Source organism: Marmota flaviventris, chromosome 6 (assembly GCF_047511675.1).
Source record: "Marmota flaviventris isolate mMarFla1 chromosome 6, mMarFla1.hap1, whole genome shotgun sequence".
NCBI lineage: Eukaryota > Metazoa > Chordata > Mammalia > Rodentia > Sciuridae > Marmota > Marmota flaviventris.
The window spans coordinates 9801128-9819373 of record NC_092503.1 but is presented as its reverse complement, the minus strand read 5'-3'; the positions used below and the strand labels follow the sequence as shown (position 1 = coordinate 9819373).

The 18246-nt window shown below is 44.6% G+C and overlaps 1 protein-coding gene across 4 annotated transcripts in view; it reads left to right on the top strand.

The window, feature by feature from the left end:
- Positions 1-18246, top strand: part of Arid1b (AT-rich interaction domain 1B) — a 413649-nt gene that overhangs the window by 385463 nt on the left and 9940 nt on the right. For all 4 annotated transcript variants that reach the window (XM_071612881.1, XM_027939394.3, XM_027939393.3 and 1 more), the window contains 5 exons: positions 957-1161; positions 7149-7287; positions 8142-8314; positions 13266-13416; positions 15655-15751. In XM_071612881.1, coding sequence (XP_071468982.1) covers positions 957-1161; positions 7149-7287; positions 8142-8314; positions 13266-13416; positions 15655-15751 — 765 coding nt within the window. The remainder of the gene's footprint in view (positions 1-956; positions 1162-7148; positions 7288-8141; positions 8315-13265; positions 13417-15654; positions 15752-18246) is intronic.

The window sequence follows — 18246 nt, the reverse complement described above, 5'->3', positions numbered from 1 at the left end:
GTACTAGATGCATGGACGTAAAGAGCCCTGTAAGAAAGGTGGACTCTAGAAATTCAACATTTCATGAAAAGCTGCTGTCTCCTTGACCCTTCAGCGCTACTTAGCACAGCAGACACCAAAGGCACATCCTGCCCCAAGTCATTTGTAGATATCCACGTTTCACTGTGTGTCTGACCTTTCATAACCTGCTCCCAGGAGGGAATGAGGTGAAATAGTGCCCTGAATCTTTATGTTGCACTTCAGGACCTCCTTGTCGTCTTGCCCTGTCCCTGCACTTGTCCCCATCCCTTCTGCAGTGGAGGTGTCTCCAGCCTGAGTGGGGCTCATCCTGTGCAGTACTTACAAATGTAGGCCCCCACCCACGCCTCTGAGCTGGGGGCAAACTGCTCCGCCAGGGAGCCACGGCACCACAATGTGTTTTTAAATTGGGGGCATTTGGTGACAAGGACTCACCGCTTTTGCACAGGTGCTGCTTCTGCTCACACCACAAGAATCCTCCAGTGAGAGGGCAGTGGACAGATGGACATGGCCAGAGTTACAGTCTCAGTTTGGGAACTACTGGCTGTTGGAGAAAAGCACACTTAAATTGAAAAACTGTGCTATTACTTTTAAAGCCATTCTTTGATGCCCTTTTTGCTTAATTGGCCATGGGGTGGGATGGGTGTGAGCAGGAGTACCCTTCACCGGAGGACCCTGTGCAAGGCCTCAGGAGCTGGAGCCAGTAGAAGGCCTCTGTGAGCGTGCCTTTATGTCGCTATCAGCAGGTTGCTTAATGGCTTCATAACTGTGAACGCTGTCTGCGCTGCGAGTGGGAGTAATGAGCATTAGTTAAAAGAGGCAAATGAAAAAAAGTCAACCAAGACATTAAGTGCTTTTTTTGTCTCCTGGCTTTAAACAAGCCACTTTGCTGCAAACCAGTGATCCTGCTGTTTCTTCTCTTTTTCTTTTTCTGCTAGGTTAATAAAAACAAGAAGTGGCGTGAGCTGGCAACCAACCTAAATGTTGGCACTTCAAGCAGTGCAGCAAGCTCCCTGAAAAAGCAGTATATCCAGTACCTGTTCGCCTTCGAGTGCAAGATCGAGCGAGGGGAGGAGCCCCCACCTGAAGTCTTCAGCACCGGGGACACGAAGAAGCAGCCCAAACTCCAGCCGCCATCTCCTGGTAGGTGGCAGCGCTACAGCTGGCAGAGGGAAGCCCAGGGTGCTTGAGGCCAGAACTGGAGGCTGCACAGCTGTGGGGACAGGGAGAGAGGAGAGGAGGAGCGTTCCAGACCTGTGAGAGGAAGTGGTGTCTCCTTTTGTTTTATTGTTTAATTGGACCCACTGGCAGTGCTTAGGAAAGTGAGCATAAGATTTGGGGTGTTGCCCTCTGTGGTCGGCACTTGAAAGGCCTCACTCTTTTGCTTTTACCTAATTTAGTCAAAATGGACTTTGCAATTCTGAGCTATATGTCTTTATTTCTTATACAAGAGTTTTTAAATACGCCACATAACTGCATAAAATAAACATCACATTCACCTGTTCCGAAATTTAGCCCTGCTGCACCATGTCACCTGTAGGTATAACAGCTGGCTAGTGCCAACCCTTCCTCTTCCCAGGGTTCAGGTTTGTATATTAGCAAAATGAAATTCGTACTTGGTTTCTGATGTCCCCTACCCAGCAGGTTCTCATTTCGCAGGAATCCCGTGAACCACCATCAAGATCCGTCCATCCCTACTTCTGAAAGGGGTTGAGTGGTGAGCTTAGACGGAGTCCAGAGTCAGGACCCTGCATGCGTGTGGCTCTCCAGGCAGACAGGGTGCCTGTGCCTGCCTCTCCAGCCCCTGGGAGAGCCTGCCCTTCTTTGCAGCTCTCCCACTGGCCTTCATTCTCCCACTTAGGATTCAGATTTGAAGTTACCAAGTCTCTTATTCTGATAGTAAATGCAGTACTTGAGGCAGGAAGAAGCTGGCAACATGCTGTGCTCTAGGTAACCTTTCCACCCGAGAAAATCCCACCAATTCTGTTTTTGGCCACTCGTTATTACAGAGGACATTTCCAACCCCAGTGACTTTCAGCAGTGACTTTGCTGTGCTGTTCCCTGTCCCTACACAGGAGACAGAGGCTACACACACTGCTGGTGTAAGCACAGCCTGCTCTGAGCAAAGCTGTCGCTCTGTTCTGGTTGTATACAGTGGGCCAGGAGCTTTCAGCATGCTCATCACTGCCGCAGTCTGGCTGGGCACACAATCACGAGCCACCACACAGCTTGTAGATTCAAACAGCAACTCTTTATTCCCGAACTCACACCAGCCGTCTACAATCACGTTCTGGGGAAGTCCACGTTCTCTGCCCAAATCCACCCTCCACTGGGCTTCTATCTCCAAAATATACTGTCTGAATCCCTTGAGAACTCAAGGGGAACTCAGGCAGCAGGATACGCCCTATTCCCAGGAGGAATAATCTTAAACCTTAAACCTGGAACCTAAACTGGGAACGCCCTAAACACGATTATCTTAAAACCGGGAACACCCTAATCTGCCTTGGTCCTTGAGCAAGGTCACCTACATTCAATGTCGCTGCAACATGTCAGCAACATGGGGTACGCTGGCAAGGAAATTGTCATACCTACTTGGCTAATGGCTCCCAGCACATCACTTTGCCTTCGTATCAGTCCTGGCTCTTGATGCTGTTAGATACCCCTGAGAAAGCAAAGGCAGGAAGAAGCAAAGTTCCTCACAGCCACGCAGCAGGGCCACAGGAGGTCAGATTTGGGGTGTTTGACTCTAGCTCATTCACTGAACCCACCAAATGCCTCAGTTTGTATGACAATGTCTTTTGTAGCAGATAAATGGTTGATAACCTAGAAGGCAGAGAAGGGAGTTGTTCCCTTTTGATGATTGCCTCCAGCTGCTGTCTGGATGGCAAAGCTGGTTTCTAAGGTTGCCAGTCAAGCCGTCTCACATAAACACTTTTCAGCCTGGAGTACACTTGCAGAAAACACACCTAGATTTAGACCTGTAGGTTCCAAGTATAAGGAGGAATCCTCCTCTCTGACCCCACCCTTAAAAATCCTGAGCCTTTGTCACTTAGGGTGTTTCTGAAAAACTGGGAAATCTGATTTTTAAATTGCGTGTTACATTGAGTTCACAGAATGAAAGAAGCTTGTCACAAACAGCTCTGAAACTATTTTTCCAAAATAAAAACTCAGTGGGGTGCAGGGAACAAAGTGGTGATGTCTGCAAAGATCCAAGGGAAGGAGCACGTCCCTGAACAGTCTGTGCTTGTGTGGGGATTGCTCTCCCAGCATGCCTCAGCCCAGCACTGGAAGCCCCACCACAGTCCAGATCCTCCAGAAAGTGGGAGGCCTGTTCTAACCGCTGGCTCTTTCCTTCCCCTTTTCTAAACTGCTGCCTTTAGGATGGCATTACATTTGAGCTACCCAAAAGAGGTTAGATTGTGCATGCACCCTTTGGATCAGATGGAGCTGGGGTCCTGCCTGTGACACAGGAGGCAGTGAAAACAGAGCTTCCTGGCCTTGATTGTGAAGTCAGTGGCCAGCCAGGAGAGCACCCTGATGAGTTCTGTGGGCCCCACAAAGACTGGCCAGAGGGTAGTGAGCAGTGGCATCCTCACATCCGAAGTCAGACCTTGCATCAGTTGTCCATGCACCCGTCTGGTGGCCTGTCTGGGCCTAATGCCACCACTAAGGAGAATATCTCTGAAACATTTGTATTGCCAAAGAAGGAAATTAAAAATCTTCCTAACTATTTTCCATGTCAGTATCTCATAAAAGATTATTCCATAATATTTAATCTAATTTTCAGCAAAAAAAAAAAAAAAAAGTGTTCTTTGAAGTCATTAAGAACACAATTATAGGTCTGGGGTTGTGGCTCAGTGGTAGAGCATTTGCCTAGCATGCATGAGGCACTGGGTTCGATTCTCAGTACCCCATACAAATAAATAAAATAAAGGTCCATCAAAAATTTTAATATGTTTTTTAAAAATACTTTTAAAAAACCCACAATTATAGCAGGATGCAGTAGCGCAACCTGTAATCTTAGAGGCTCAGGAAGCTGAGGCAGGAGGATCACAAGTTCACAACCAGCCTCAGCAGCTTGGCAAGCCCTAAGCAACTCAGAGAGACCCTATCTCTAAATAAAATATAAAAAAGGACTGGGGATGTGGTTTAGTGGGTAAGCCGCATTTGGTTCAATGCTCAGTACCAAAAAAAGAAGAACATGATTCCAGTTTATTCCTATCAGCACATCCAGGTAAACTAAACTAAGTGATTCCCAAGAAACATTCTAGATTTTTGTCCAAATAGTCTCTGAACCAAATGAAAAAGCTAAATCACAGCCGTACGCCTGTAATCCCAGCGTCTGGGGAGGCTGAGACAGGAGGATCACAAATTCAGAGCCAGCCTCAGCAGTTTAGCAAGGCCTTAAGCAAATCAATGAGATCCTGCCTCTAAATAGAAACATATAAAAGGGCTGGGGATGTGGCTCAATGGTGGAGTGCCCCTGGGTTTAATCCCCAGTACCAAGAAAAAGAAATGAAAAGAAAAAGCTAAATCACTTGCCTGTATCCTAAGAGCATTGCATTGGTACAGCTTTGATTTGATGTGGCTTCTGTGGCTCAAGATATCCGTATAGTCGGTCACTGGAGGCATGACCTCTTCGCCTCTGGGGCTACATTGCATAGGCATACCAGACACCCAGGTGTGCCCACATGAACCTGGACAAGGCCTTGGGCTGTGATCTGCATCTCTAAAGGCACCAAGGGGTCTCCATTACTAAACCTATAGAGTATCGCAGAGCAGTTCCAGACATCAGCCAGGCACAGGAACCACCAACCAGGTGGCCCCTGCAGGCCAGAGGGCGGAGGGAGCTGAGGGTTCTATGGAGAACCAGGCACGGAAGCTCTACGTTCAATTAGTAAGGCTGTAACCAAAAACCCATCCATCTTTGCTGGCAGGTGGCTGACTGAATTTCTATTATTAGTTGACAGGTGATGTCACAAAACCTGTCACGGATCCAACTAGGGAATCCTCAGTGGAAGATAAATGAGAAAGGGGCTGGGGTATAAACAAAGGTGCCCTCTGGTTGACCTCCAGTCACCAGACCTGGGACACATCAGCTGCTGTTCTCCTCACCCTCCTCCCCACGCCCCTCCCACCAGAACTAGGGCACCGGTTCCTTGCTGTGTAAATTATCTTCCCAGCTAGGAGCCTGGCTGTTCTGTGTGAAGCTGTGAATGTACTTAACCTTCAGTAACCTTTCCATTGTTTACTTTAGAGTATACATTTGTAGCTTCTGGCAAAAGGTAGGGATGTCCTAGAGAGCTAGCCCTGCCTCCTCCTAAAGGCTGCTTTTTTCCCCCTGAAAGGAAAGGGAAAAACCCTGGCAAGAGAGAATTTTTCCTTTTTTTTTTCTAATTTTATTAGCTGTAAATGTGAGTACTTGTACATAAGGGTCATTCTGTAATCCCAGCCTGTGCGCCTGGTTTCAGGAAGGCCGTGGGGAGCCTGCTTGCTTTAAGGAGCAGGCGGTTTCTCATCTGCAGCCCTGGGGGCGGCTGGTCTGCAGGACTGCCCTCGTATATTTATAAGACTGCCTTACCCTTTTATTATTATGACCTACCTGCTCAATATGCATTTCCCGGTTTGGCCAAAATTTTATTTGTTAAGCAGTCATTAATTTTTTTCCTCGAAATGCCTGTGTTAGGGGCTGGGGTTGTAACTTAGTGGTCGAGTGTGCACCTAGTGCGTGTGAGGCCCTGGGTTCAAGCCTCAGCACCACATAAAAATAAATAAAATAAATCCCTGTGTTAGTAGAGATAGTCTTCCCGCATGTCCGAGAAATCTCGAGTCTCTGTGTGCCAGGCATGCAGGGTGGATGGCACATAGAGCACAGCCTGTGACCAGTCAAACCAAGGGCCAGGCAGTTGTAATCCGGCCAGAAGGTCTGTGCTTAGAGAGAGGCTTTCTAACAAGAAATCATCTACTCGTTCCCATTTCTGCCTCCTTCACAGTGTGCCCTGTAATCTGGGTACTTGTTTCACCTCCGTTTTCTCTGCAGGGACATGCGAATAATGCTAATCATAGTGAGCCCTGAGTATTTCTTTGGAAAGGAAACAGAAACAGTAACAGCAAATGTTGTCCTTTCCAGTCAGCTCCATCCTGCCTGCCCTCGGTTCCAGTTGTGAACGCCCTGATTGTGAACTCCGTGAGGGCAGGGCTGTCGCCTTCCTGTCAGTTTGCTACACTCTGTACCCAGGTGTAGAAGAGACCTGGAGTTCAGTAGGCACCTCACCCGTGCCCAGTCAATATGTGGAACCAATGTCTGCCGAACATCCAGCATGTTAAGGACCATGATGCCCGATAAAGCTGGAGCCTTTAAAGTAAAATCTCAGAACTTCAGCAGCAACATTAAAGAACTCCAAACCAGAATAACTTGTGTTTTTTCGTGATGAATCTGATTTTATAACTCCAAAAACAACTGAGTTGTTAAGGGCTGTGCTTAGACACCCAGGTGTTGAGAAGGTGTTAAAATAACAGAAGGCTCATTGATACTTTGTATCATTTCTTATTTCTTTTCCTGTTAAAAATTTCTCATTCCCCAAGACTCACAACTGTTTTCTAATTTTTTTATAATGCAGCACAATAGTGTGCCAATTGTTGAACTAAAAATTTTGTCCTGTTTTTCTTTATTTACATTTAGGCTAGATAACACTGGAATAAACATTGCTCTGCCTAAAGCCTTCTTTTTATTATTTTCTTGGGATAAATGCTTAGGAAAGCAATTGCCCAGTCAAAAGGTATAAATGTTTTATGACTCAAAAATGAAGTATATGCCCACATATTTTACTCAAAAATAATCTTTCCAAGGATCAGTATAATTTTCACTATAAACAATGTGAAGCAACTAATTTTACTGACTGTTTTCAGTGGATATTGGTACTGTTTCTTTTTATTTTCCTGTTTTTATTGGTACATTATAACTATACATAATAGGGGATTTGTTGTTACATATCCATACATGTACATTATTGATACTATTTCAATCAATGTGCCTTATTTGAAATTGTTTCTTTTATGTACATAAAAAGCAAAAACCAGCCACTTGGCAACCTTTGCTTTCTTTCTCCATTTCCCGTGCCCACCGCCAGCTAACTCAGGATCTTTGCAAGGCCCACAGACCCCCCAGTCAACTGGCAGCAATTCCATGGCAGAGGTTCCAGGCGACCTGAAGCCACCCACCCCAGCCTCCACTCCTCATGGACAGATGACCCCAATGCAAGGTGGAAGGTATGTTCAGAGAACTATGACCCATCCAGAATCAGATTTGTCTTTTGATTTTTCAGGAGCAAACTTCACCAAATGAAGAAATAGTATTTCTAGTGAGTTTTTAGATGTTGATTATTATTAGCTGTTTTCATGTGATTTATTTTGGATGGTTTTTGTATTGGTAAATTTCAAGATTGGTTTATTGACTCCCACTATTATCATTAAGCTCTCACTTTTTGTTTTCTTTCCACTTTTTTTATTGGTACATTATAGTTGTACATAATAGTGGGATTTGTCGTTACATATTCATACATGCACACAATGGCAACATAATTTGGCCAGTATCACTCCCCAGCACTTCACCCCTCCCTGCATACCTCCCATCCCAGTCTCTCTCCTTTACTGATTTCCCTTTAATTTACATGAGATCCCCTCCAACTTTCTTTTCCTTTTTCCTCTCCAGCTTCTACATATTAGAAAAAAATTTCACCCTTGGCCTTCTAAGTTTGGTTTATTTCACCAGTGGTCTCTAGTTCCATCCATTTTCCTGCAGATGACATAATTTCATTTTTTTTTGTGGTTGAATAAAACTCCATTGTGTACATATACCACATTTTCCCTATCTATTCATCCATTGATGGACACCTAGGCTGGTTCCATAGTTCAGCTATAAACATGGGTATGCATATATCACTGTAGTAAGATGACTTGCACCAACTTGTAAAAGTGTTCCTTTTTCACTACATCCTTGCCAGCATTTATTATTATTTGTATTTTTGATGGCTGCCATTCTGACTGGTGTGAGATGAAATCTCAGTGTAGTTTTTGCATTTGCCTGTGCCTGATTTTAGCTTTCATTGTTTGCATCTCTTCAGAAGCAGTACAATCAGTGTGCACGACCCTTTCTCCGATGTGAGTGATTCATCATTCCCAAAACGGAACTCCATGACTCCAAACGCCCCATACCAGCAGGGCATGAGCATGCCAGACATGATGGGCAGAATGCCCTATGAACCCAACAAGGACCCCTTTGGTGGAATGAGAAAAGGTACATGCCTCTGCCCATAAGCAGGCCTAAGGACACTCTTCGCACTGCTATTCCATTGCCAACTTACCTGTCCATTCAGAACAGGTGGAAGCGCATGCTCTCTGGGTTTGGCGGCCCCCAGCTTTCCCACCCTTCTGTTTGTGGGAAACATGTTAAGAATCTTAGTGCCTTATTTTCCTCATCTAGAAATTGGGAAAGTAATAGGACCTGCCTCAGAGGCGTCATGAGGATTAGTTGAGTTCCCGCACGTAAGCCTGTAGAGGAATAAGGGTCGCCTGGTAAGCAAGCACGATCAGTACTACCTAGCAGCGTGGTGCTGTGCTGTTAGTTTGAGCCAGGCACAGTGCTAGGTGCTAGGTAGGATAAATCATGCATAGCCCTACCCTCAGGGAACTGACACTCCTAAGAGGGGGGAGATTAGGCCTCAAATGGCTTATAAGATCATGATTGGTAGAAGAAAGGGGAAAAAAAGAAGAAAGGATAGCAAGAGGTTGGGGCAATGAAAGGGAGGGAAAGCTACTGCGATTGTGTGGTTCTGAGGGCTCTGAGATGTCAGATATCTGAGGACAAGGAAGGAGCCCCCTCAGGACATTGCTGGGCATATTTGTAGAGGTGGCAGTTGCCTGGGGCGTAGTGAATGTGGGCAGGTTGAGGCATCCAGGTCAGACAGGGACAGGCCCTCCGCCTTCATGGCAGATGGATAGATTTAGTTCTTTGCCATGTAAGGGGTGTTCAGTGGGGAAGTGACAAGACTAGATTTTTTTGGTAAAAGTAAATTATACATAAATAACTGACCATCTCATGGTGCATGTATTGAGAGAAGTGAGTGGAGTCAGAAGTCCGTTGGGAGGGTGGGGTTGAGAGCCAAAGGCTGGTGGCTGTAGGCACTGGGAGCAGAACAGGACAGTGAGGGAAATCCAGCATCACTGTGACTGTGTCCAGGTGGTGAAGAGTGGGCGGTGTGTGCAGGGTGTGACTTTGGAACCCTGAGCACAAGGACAGTCTGTAGCTGTGGGACTGAGAGTCGGAGAGCGGGAGGGTTGGGCGAACCCCTGGAGGAGGTCAGGAGTGCTGGGCGGGTTCCTCCCAGGCTGCGTCCACATAAAGTCCTGGCTCTCCCCCAGCATGTCAGCCCCAAGCAGAAAACCGGGAAGTTTGCTTTTGGTCATCCTTCCAAGTACAGCTGGGTCCTGTGAAATTGAGACATGATGCAAACACGAGTGAAAAACATTTCAGAAATAGTGAATGATATTTTTAAGGAAGCACTTAACTTAATCCCTTAATAAGGAAATCTGTGCTGTTATATTGTCTAAATAGAGAGAAACATAAACCTTAAATCTTTATGTTTATGGTTTTCACAAGTATTATGGAAACTGCACTGAATAGGGATAGGGCTGTAAAAAAAAAAATCTATTTCCTGTGGATTTCTATTTATCTGTTTTAATTTGGGATTAAAGTACAAATTTTTTTAGTATTGAACTAGTGAAAGGAAAAATGAAGAATCCCCAAAATTTAAATATTGGGTATATACCATTAAACAACTGAGATTTATAATATTTCATGTATGATATTTCAGAAAACATAAAGCAAAGATAATCTCTACTTTTTCCTTTCAAAGGTTTCAGGGCTACTTATTCCAAGTAAACATTTTGCAGACCATACAATAATCTGTAGGCTCAGAAATTCAAAAGCTTGGTGCATGTTAAAGGTAGATATTTTTCATAATGATACAAAAGGCTAGATATAACATTTTGTCGGTGTTTTTGTGTCCGTATCCCATTTTTAGACTCTGAAAATATGAGAACAATATGGGAAAAAATTAGCATTGCCAGCAGCTGGGGAGGCTGAAGCAAGAGGATTGCAAATTTGAAGCCAGCCTTAGCAAATTACCGAAGCCCTCAGCAAATTATTGAGACCCTGACTCAGAATTTTAAAAAGTGGAAGGATAGAAAGTGTACCTGGGTTCAATCCCTAGTATCAAAATAATAATAGTAGGAGGAGTGATAGTAGGAGTGACAGTTAATAGTACTCAATAGTATTCAAAATCTGGCCTCAAAATCTACTGTAGACCATTTCACTCTCCTATCTATCTGCTGTTAGCTAAAGTAGTATTTATCTTGTTCCTTATACCTATAGCTTTTCATGCTATAAAAATGAATTTGGGGGTTGGGGTAGTGATTGTGGGGTTACCTTGCCAGGCACTAGGTAGATATAAAATGTGCTTCATCAGCTATGTAGACAATGACTAGAATAATCCCTAGTGTATTTCAGCTCTCTTGCTGAAATTTTGGTGTCCGTATCCCACTTTTAGACTTTGAAAATATGACAATAATATGGGAAAATTTGTATTTTAATCCCAAATTAAAACAGATAAATAGAAATCCACAGAAATAGATTTTTTTTACAGCCCGATCCCTGTTCAGTGCAGTTTCCATTCTTTGATTGCCTCGTTCTGTGAGGGAACTTGGCGGTGAGCTGATCAGACCACTCTCAGTGGAAAACATGCTCTTTATCGTGGCTGCCACCCGCAGACAGCTGCTGTGGGAGTTGCCAACCCATGGTGTGGCAGCATGGTGAACCCAAGCGCCAGGCTTCTGCCTTATTCCTGAGGTACCGATCCCGGACAAGTGATCATGGTGTTTGTATGTGGCTTAAGTAGTTATTTTGAGTATCTGCAATATCTGAACACATAGCTCTACTTGCTTTTTGTAATGGAATAGATAGATACACCTAATGCTCTAGAGCTGGATGGGTTAGTTCCTAATATTTCCTGTTGTGAACAGTGATGCAGTGGCTGTTGAATTAGCAGCACTTGTGACAATGTTTCTGTAAATCTGTCTCTCACTCAGATTGTTCAAAGGACAGGAAGTTTTGTTTTGTTTGTTTTGTTTTGTTCTTTGACTAAGTATCTCAGTAATCTATGATCCAACAAACCACCCCCAAACTTAGTGGCTTCAACAGCACCACTTTGCAGTGTCTTCACTGTCTCATGGCTGTGTTAGGCTGGCTAGCTCTTGGCTCCGTATGTTGTCAGCCAGGACACTGAGGTGGCTACCAGCATCTGACAGCTAGATTGGGAGCTCTGTGAGTGGTGTCTCTTGAGTGGCCAGTCTCTACAGAAGACTCCTGGAGCTTTGGGCTGGGGACTCCTCCATAGGAAATTTTTGCCTAACTTCTTGGTCCCCATGACATGATAGATGGGGCTCAAGAAGATAAGACTCCAAAGGGAGTTTCCAAAAGAACATGTCCCAGTTGCAAGAATTTGCTTGTACCCATTGGCCAGAGCCCCACTGGTCAATACTAATCACATGATCCAGCTCCAAGTCACTAGGGAGGAGACTTCACAGGCCGAATATCGGCAGATGTGCTTCTTGGGGTTGTGGAAGAGTAGCCTCCCTTAGCAGGTTTTGAGAACTCCGGGTACTCCCAGCACAGGTGTAAGAGAGTGGATCCCCCACCCCCACCAGGGATGATTAATATCAGTCATTCTAATGTTTGCCAGTCAGACTGTGGGGAAAAGGCCTTGTGATCGTTTTGACTTGGATTTCTTTAATTATTAGTGAGCTCCCACATCTTTTCACATGTCACTTGTTGATTGTTCATTTGTTTTTCCTTTTCTTTGAATGGGTTTGTCCAGTTTTGTCTTTTTTCCTATTGGTTTTTAAGAAATTTTTTTGTGTATCTGGGAATTAAGCTATTTAATTTTAATTATGCTACTTGATTTTTTTTTGTTTTCACATCTACAAAATGGAAAGTAATCTCAAAACTGGTTCTGCCAGGCTTGAGGTGCGATCTTCCGTCAAGTAGGAGGAAGTGCACGGTGCGTGAAGGCCTTGGTCCCGAGGCGGCCTCGGGTTCGCCTCAGTGCCGGCCTAACAGATGCCTGAGCTCACAACTTAGTCAGCTTCTGCCTCGCCCGGCATAAAAGCAACCATCATAGAATGAAGAAAGTATGATGTATCAATTAAAGTTTGCATTAGAATGTTTAATTTGCCTGAAGGCTCGTTTCTGGACTTGGTCCCATTTGCTCAGCTGAGCCGATGCAGATTTGCACGCAGGGGCTTATTGGCGGGCTACCTCTGTTAGAAATAGCCAGGGCCCAGCCCATCTGGAGCTATTCTTAACTCTGGTGATTTTCTCTGTTCTGATTTTGGAAGAGTCTGTGCACAGGTGTTCATATCGAGGTCTTCAGGTCTTCTCCCTCACAGTGGAACTCACTGTGTATACACATTTCATTGTCTTTCTCACAGCTATGCCACGAGATGTTGAGTGGCCTCTTGTATAGATAAGACTTAGACCTCATTGGTATGGACCTGGGCCCCGAGTGGGTTGCTGGTTGCTGCATAACAGGTGAAGGTCCCTCAGGCTGGAGTCAAGGTGTCGCCAGGACTCCCTCTGAGTCAGGCTCTGAGTCCTTTTCAAATTCATTCAGGTTGTTGACAGAATTCAGTTCCTGTGGTTAAAGCCTGGTTGACCACTGGCTTGTTGACTGATCCCTGCCTCCTCTCTTTAAGGCAGTCCTCCCCACAGCAGGGCAGTGGCTTCAGGACAACTGAAGGTCTCAGACTGGCTCCATCTCCAGCCTCTAGCCAGGGATTTGAAGGGCTACCTGGATACTCTCCTTCATGGTTAACTCACAGCTGATTAGTGACTTTAATTACACCTGTGAAATCCCTCTTAGCACCTAATACACCATAATCAGGGGCAGCATAACCCATGCTGTTCCTAGGCTCCGTCATGTTCCAAGCAAGGCAGTCATTTAAGGTACACATTGGGGTGGCAGAGGTGTCTTTGGGGATATCTTAGGGTTCTGCCCCGCCAGGATCCACCTGACTTCAGACCCTGGGCTCTCTCATTAGTATTGTGGTGTGCCATGTGGACATGGGGCAGACTCCTAGAAGGAGTTAACTTGCAGATGCCTCATTTTATGCCTTTTCTTCAAATATTACAGTGCCTGGAAGCAGCGAGCCCTTTATGACGCAAGGCCAGATGCCCAACAGCAGCATGCAGGACGTGTACAGCCAGAGTCCCGCAGGGGCCGTGTCCAACCTGAGCATGGGTCAGCGGCAGCAGTTTCCCTATGGGGCCAGTTACGACCGGAGGTGAGTATTTTTCAAAAGGAAGACAAGAAGAATGAGGAGAAATGCTGTTCTAACTTACTCTCCTGAGCCCTAGCACTGAGCCACTGAGGGCAGCACAGTGGCCCTTCCGTCTGGTTGCCACTGATCCCCAGGTGAGTGTCAGCTGGCTGCCTTCAGGGACAGCCACAGCAGGACCACAAAGAAGGACCTTGTCCCCAGGCAACCAGATGGCTCTGTACTTTTGTAAGCAAATTCGTAGCATAAATAAGATATTCGGGGCTGTTCTGGCTGCTGCTGGAGGCTTCTCCTGGGAACTCAAGACCCATGGCCACTCCTCAGCACACCATGCCACACTGCTGCACCCAGCATGTACTTCCCTCTCTGAGTGGTCACTGTCACCACAGAGAGGTGGCCCGGCTGCAGCAGGTGTGGCTTCTCTGGGAGCTACCAGACTCCTGGGTTTCGCAGAACCAGCTCTCTCCCCACCCCCTCTATTTCTTAAGGAATGTCTGAGGGTTGTAGCATCACGCTTCGGGCGTTCTAGAAAGGTCTTCCAGATGTTGCTCCTTCTGACGTTTCCACTCTTCCTTCTAAAAAGAGAGTGCACATTACTCCTTGATAAACAGTTCTGAGAAGGCCCGCCACGTGGCCTGCATGAGCCTCTCTAAAGGAAGCCATCGTGTCACTGAAGTGGCCAGTTAGGCCACAGGACCAGCCCAGAAGGAAGAGAGCCATTGAGATGTCAGAGAGAGGTCATCATAAACTGCCCTACAGCAGTGGCACGGGGGAGCTTTCTTTGTGACGAGACCCCTCCCCTGTGCCCCTGGTTCAATATGCCCCCCCTTGTGGGAGTGTTCGCTCCCTCCCATCCAGGGAAGCACTCAGCCTTTAATGTCATATTTGATTTTCAAAGGAAAAAAAGAGGAGAGACTGGAGGCAACGAAACAGTGTGAGTGGAGTGCCACTCACAGGGCAGAGCTGGCTCTCAGGCCACTTCCTCCGGGATCTGGGGGTGCATATGCCCAGGGACCACCTGCTGAGATGGCCCCTCTCTCCCTCCACACATGGGGTGCTCTTTAGTTTAATCAGAGGGAGGAAGTTGGGAAGATCACCGTTTTGCTAGGTAAGGTTTCTCCCTGACATTTTCTGCACACCGGTTCTTGAATTGTTAACCCTGGCCATATATATGTGCCTCAATCGGTTGGTCAATATAATGTTTAGTGTGCCAGATCAGGATTTTGGTTTGAGTTTAAGGCCCAGTTAAAACTGACTGATTGATTTTATTAACAAGATTACAAGAACATTTTCATATATTATTAAAAGATTTCCAGTACATATGCTTTTCTGGTTCAAACACATGAGATTTACTTCATTAAGTTTGCTTTTCTGAAATATGTTACTTAGATTTTTATCCATGTCAATTATATTTCTTTATTTCTAAATAATCATAGTAGTTTAAAAAAAATTCTGTCTTTTTTACCTGTTGATATTTAAAAATTTATTTTTTTCTTATTCCTTGATTATGTTAGGAATATATTCAATTTTGTTACTCTCTTTCTTATAAGATTCAATCTACTAATTTAAACCAATTTATTTTTCAAGAGTTCAAATCTGTTGCCCTTGAGAACATACTATTTTTATGGTATTTACAATTTCTCAGTATAGTTGCGGTTGGAAATAAATGTATTACTTATTTCCAGGTTGTGACTTAATAGGAGTACATTTCAGTCATTGTTGTTTTTTTTCCATAGACTTTCAGGTCATAGATCTATGAAATAATTAGGTTTGACCTTTAAAAACTTAAACATTTTTATTCATAATAAGAAAGTAAAAAGTAGACCATTTTGCATGTGGCAGCACTTCTACCAACAGTGCTTGAGACCCAGGTTCCTCTGCTTCTTGCTGTCATGGTGCCTCACATGGCGTCTGTGACACTTCCTGGGTGAGCTTCAGTGGGAGGCGGAGCTTCTGCCTCAAAGGCTTGGGCAGGTACTCACAGGTGCTGCCTGTTCAACCGGTATTTCTCTCACACCTATTAGCAACATCCCAAACCAGGAGTTTGGCAGCACTCCCGAAATGGGTGTTCCCATCCTTCTTGCTAAAAGCTACAGCAGCTGCTGCCCAGGAAGGCTGTTGGGAGCAGTGTGTGACAGAGGAACGGCAGCACCACTGGGGGTAGAGTCTCCAAAATGGGCTGTTCATGCTGTGCTCATCCAAAGTCCTTTGTGCATTAAGTTTCCTTTGAATGCCTTGTTCCAGGCATGAACCTTATGGGCAGCAGTATCCAGGCCAAGGTCCTCCGGCAGGACAGCCGCCATATGGAGGACACCAGCCTGGCCTGTATCCCCAGCAGCCGGTGAGTTGGCAAGTGGGCGTGGGTCCTTGTGTTCTCTGTTCCTCTCTGAGAATCTGAAACTCAACTTGTGTTACTTCTGAAGATTCTTAGGAATTATAACCAAAATGATTAGCATTTATTGAACATTCAGGATGTATTTAATACTAAAAAGTACTTCTAGGATTTGGGAGTCAGTAATTAAACATAGCTCTTATTATATAATATTGTGAAATAAATATAACATACTAAATGAAGTTAAATACATTAATTCTTACAAATGATGACAAGACCAATGGAGAGTGAGGTGTGTTGTGAAGAGGTTCCATAGTGTGCAGTTGGCTTCTTGTCTGTGGGTTCCAAATCCATGGATTCAGCCAGCCACAGACCAAAAATGTTTGAAAGTATCTTTAAAAAAATTGTATCTGTACAGAACATGTACATGCTTCTTTGTCATTATTCCCCAAACAATAGAGATAGCAATTTATAAAGCATTCATTAACATTGTATAGGTATTAGAAATAATCTAAAGATGAATTAAAGTATACAGGAGGCAGTACATAGGTTATTTGCAAAGGCTGCACCATATTCAGACTTGAGCGTCCTTGGATTTTGGTGTCCATGGGGGTCATGGAACCAATCCCCTGCAGATACCATGGGACAACTGTATACTCTTGTGTCAAAAGCTGTTGTAAAACAGAGATTTGTCAGTGTTTTGAAGAATATATAGAAAAGGCAACTCAAAATGTTATATAGTAAAAGTTAATTTGTCTTTAAAAAACTAAGATATCAATGCCCCATAATCAAGTTGGCGGTGGCCATTGCTGTTTAGCTGTGCAAACCCCATGCAGCTGTCAGAGTTGATGCTAAGGCTTGGGCCTCTGGGTGGCTTTTCAGAAACATAGGACCTCACTATTTCTTTCTTTTTTTTTTTTTTATTGGTTGTTCAAAACATTACAAAGCTCTTGACATATCATATTTCATACATTAGATTCAAGTGGGTTATGAACTCTCATTTTTACTCCAAATACAGATTGCAGAATCACATCGGTTACACATCCACATTTTTACATAATGCCATACTAGTAACTGTTGTATTCTGCTACCTTTCCTATCCTCTACTATCCCCCCTCCCCTCCCTTCCTATCTTCTTTCTCTACCCCATCTACTGTAATTCATTTCTCTCCTTGTTTTTTTCCCATTCCCCTCACAACCTCTTATATGTAATTTTGTATAACAATGAGGGTCTCCTTCCATTTCCATGCAATTTCCCTTTTCTCTCCCTTTCCCTCTCCCCTCATGTCTCTGTTTAATGTTAATCTTTTCCTCCTGCTCTTCCTCCCTGCTCTGTTCTTAGTTGCTCTCATTATATCAAAGAGGACATTTGGCATTTGTTTTTTAGGGATTGGCTAGCTTCACTTAGCATAATCTGCTCTAGCGCTATACATTTCCCTGCAAATTCCATGATTTTGTCATTTTTTAGTGCTGCGTAATACTCCATGGTATATAAATGCCACATTTTTTTTATCCATTCATCTATTGAAGGGCATCTGGGTTGGTTCCACAGTCTAGCTATTGTGAATTGTGCTGCTATGAACCTCGATGTGGCAGTATCCCTGTAGTACGCTCTTTTTAAGGTCTTCAGGGAATAGTCTGAGAAGGGCAATAGCTGGGTCAAATGGTGGTTCCATTCCCAGCTTTCCCAGGAATCTCCATACTGCTTTCCAAATCTGCTGCACCAATTTGCAGTCCCACCAGCAATGTACAAGAGTACCCTTTTCCCTACATCCTCGCCAGCACTTCTTGTTGTTTGACTTCAGAATGGCTGCCAATCTTACTGGAGTGAGATGGTATCTTAGGGTGGTTTTGATTTGCATTTCTCTGACTGCTAGAGATGGTGAGCATTTTTTCATGTACTTGTTGATTAATTGTATAGGACCTCGCTATTTCTAAACAACCTTTCAGATGGAAGACCTCTTGCAAAATAGAGGATTTTTTTTTAAATTTTTATCACAAAGCAGCTTTTAAACATTAAGGGTTTTTTGGAGAGATATATATAATAATAATAGTATATATATGTGTGTGTATTTTATATATGCGCACACACACACATACATACAGTGACTTGTATTATTGAGCCGTCTGATCTTAAACAGTTTTCAGGTAAAACAAATACTAATTAAAATCTCAGCATCTCACTCCCTCCCAACCAGAGGTTCCCACCCACCCTGACTAGCACTGGTCCCCAGAGTTCCCAGCTTAGTGACAGGTACTGCTGGGGCTGGACACTGGGTGACATGATGTCACAGCCTGGGGAGCTGAATCCTGTCTGGAGAATTTTCTGTAAGACATCTCTTTGGCCCTGGAACTTCTGGTGGCCGTGGGCTCCTCAGTGCTCTCCTGTGGGCCACCCTTTCGTTTCTCAGTGTGGCTTCAAGCCCCACCCAGCACCCGCCTTTGTGCAGAGGCTGCACTGTCACCATGCTTCAAGGAGAGGAGGCTTTTGTTTCTGCCACAGA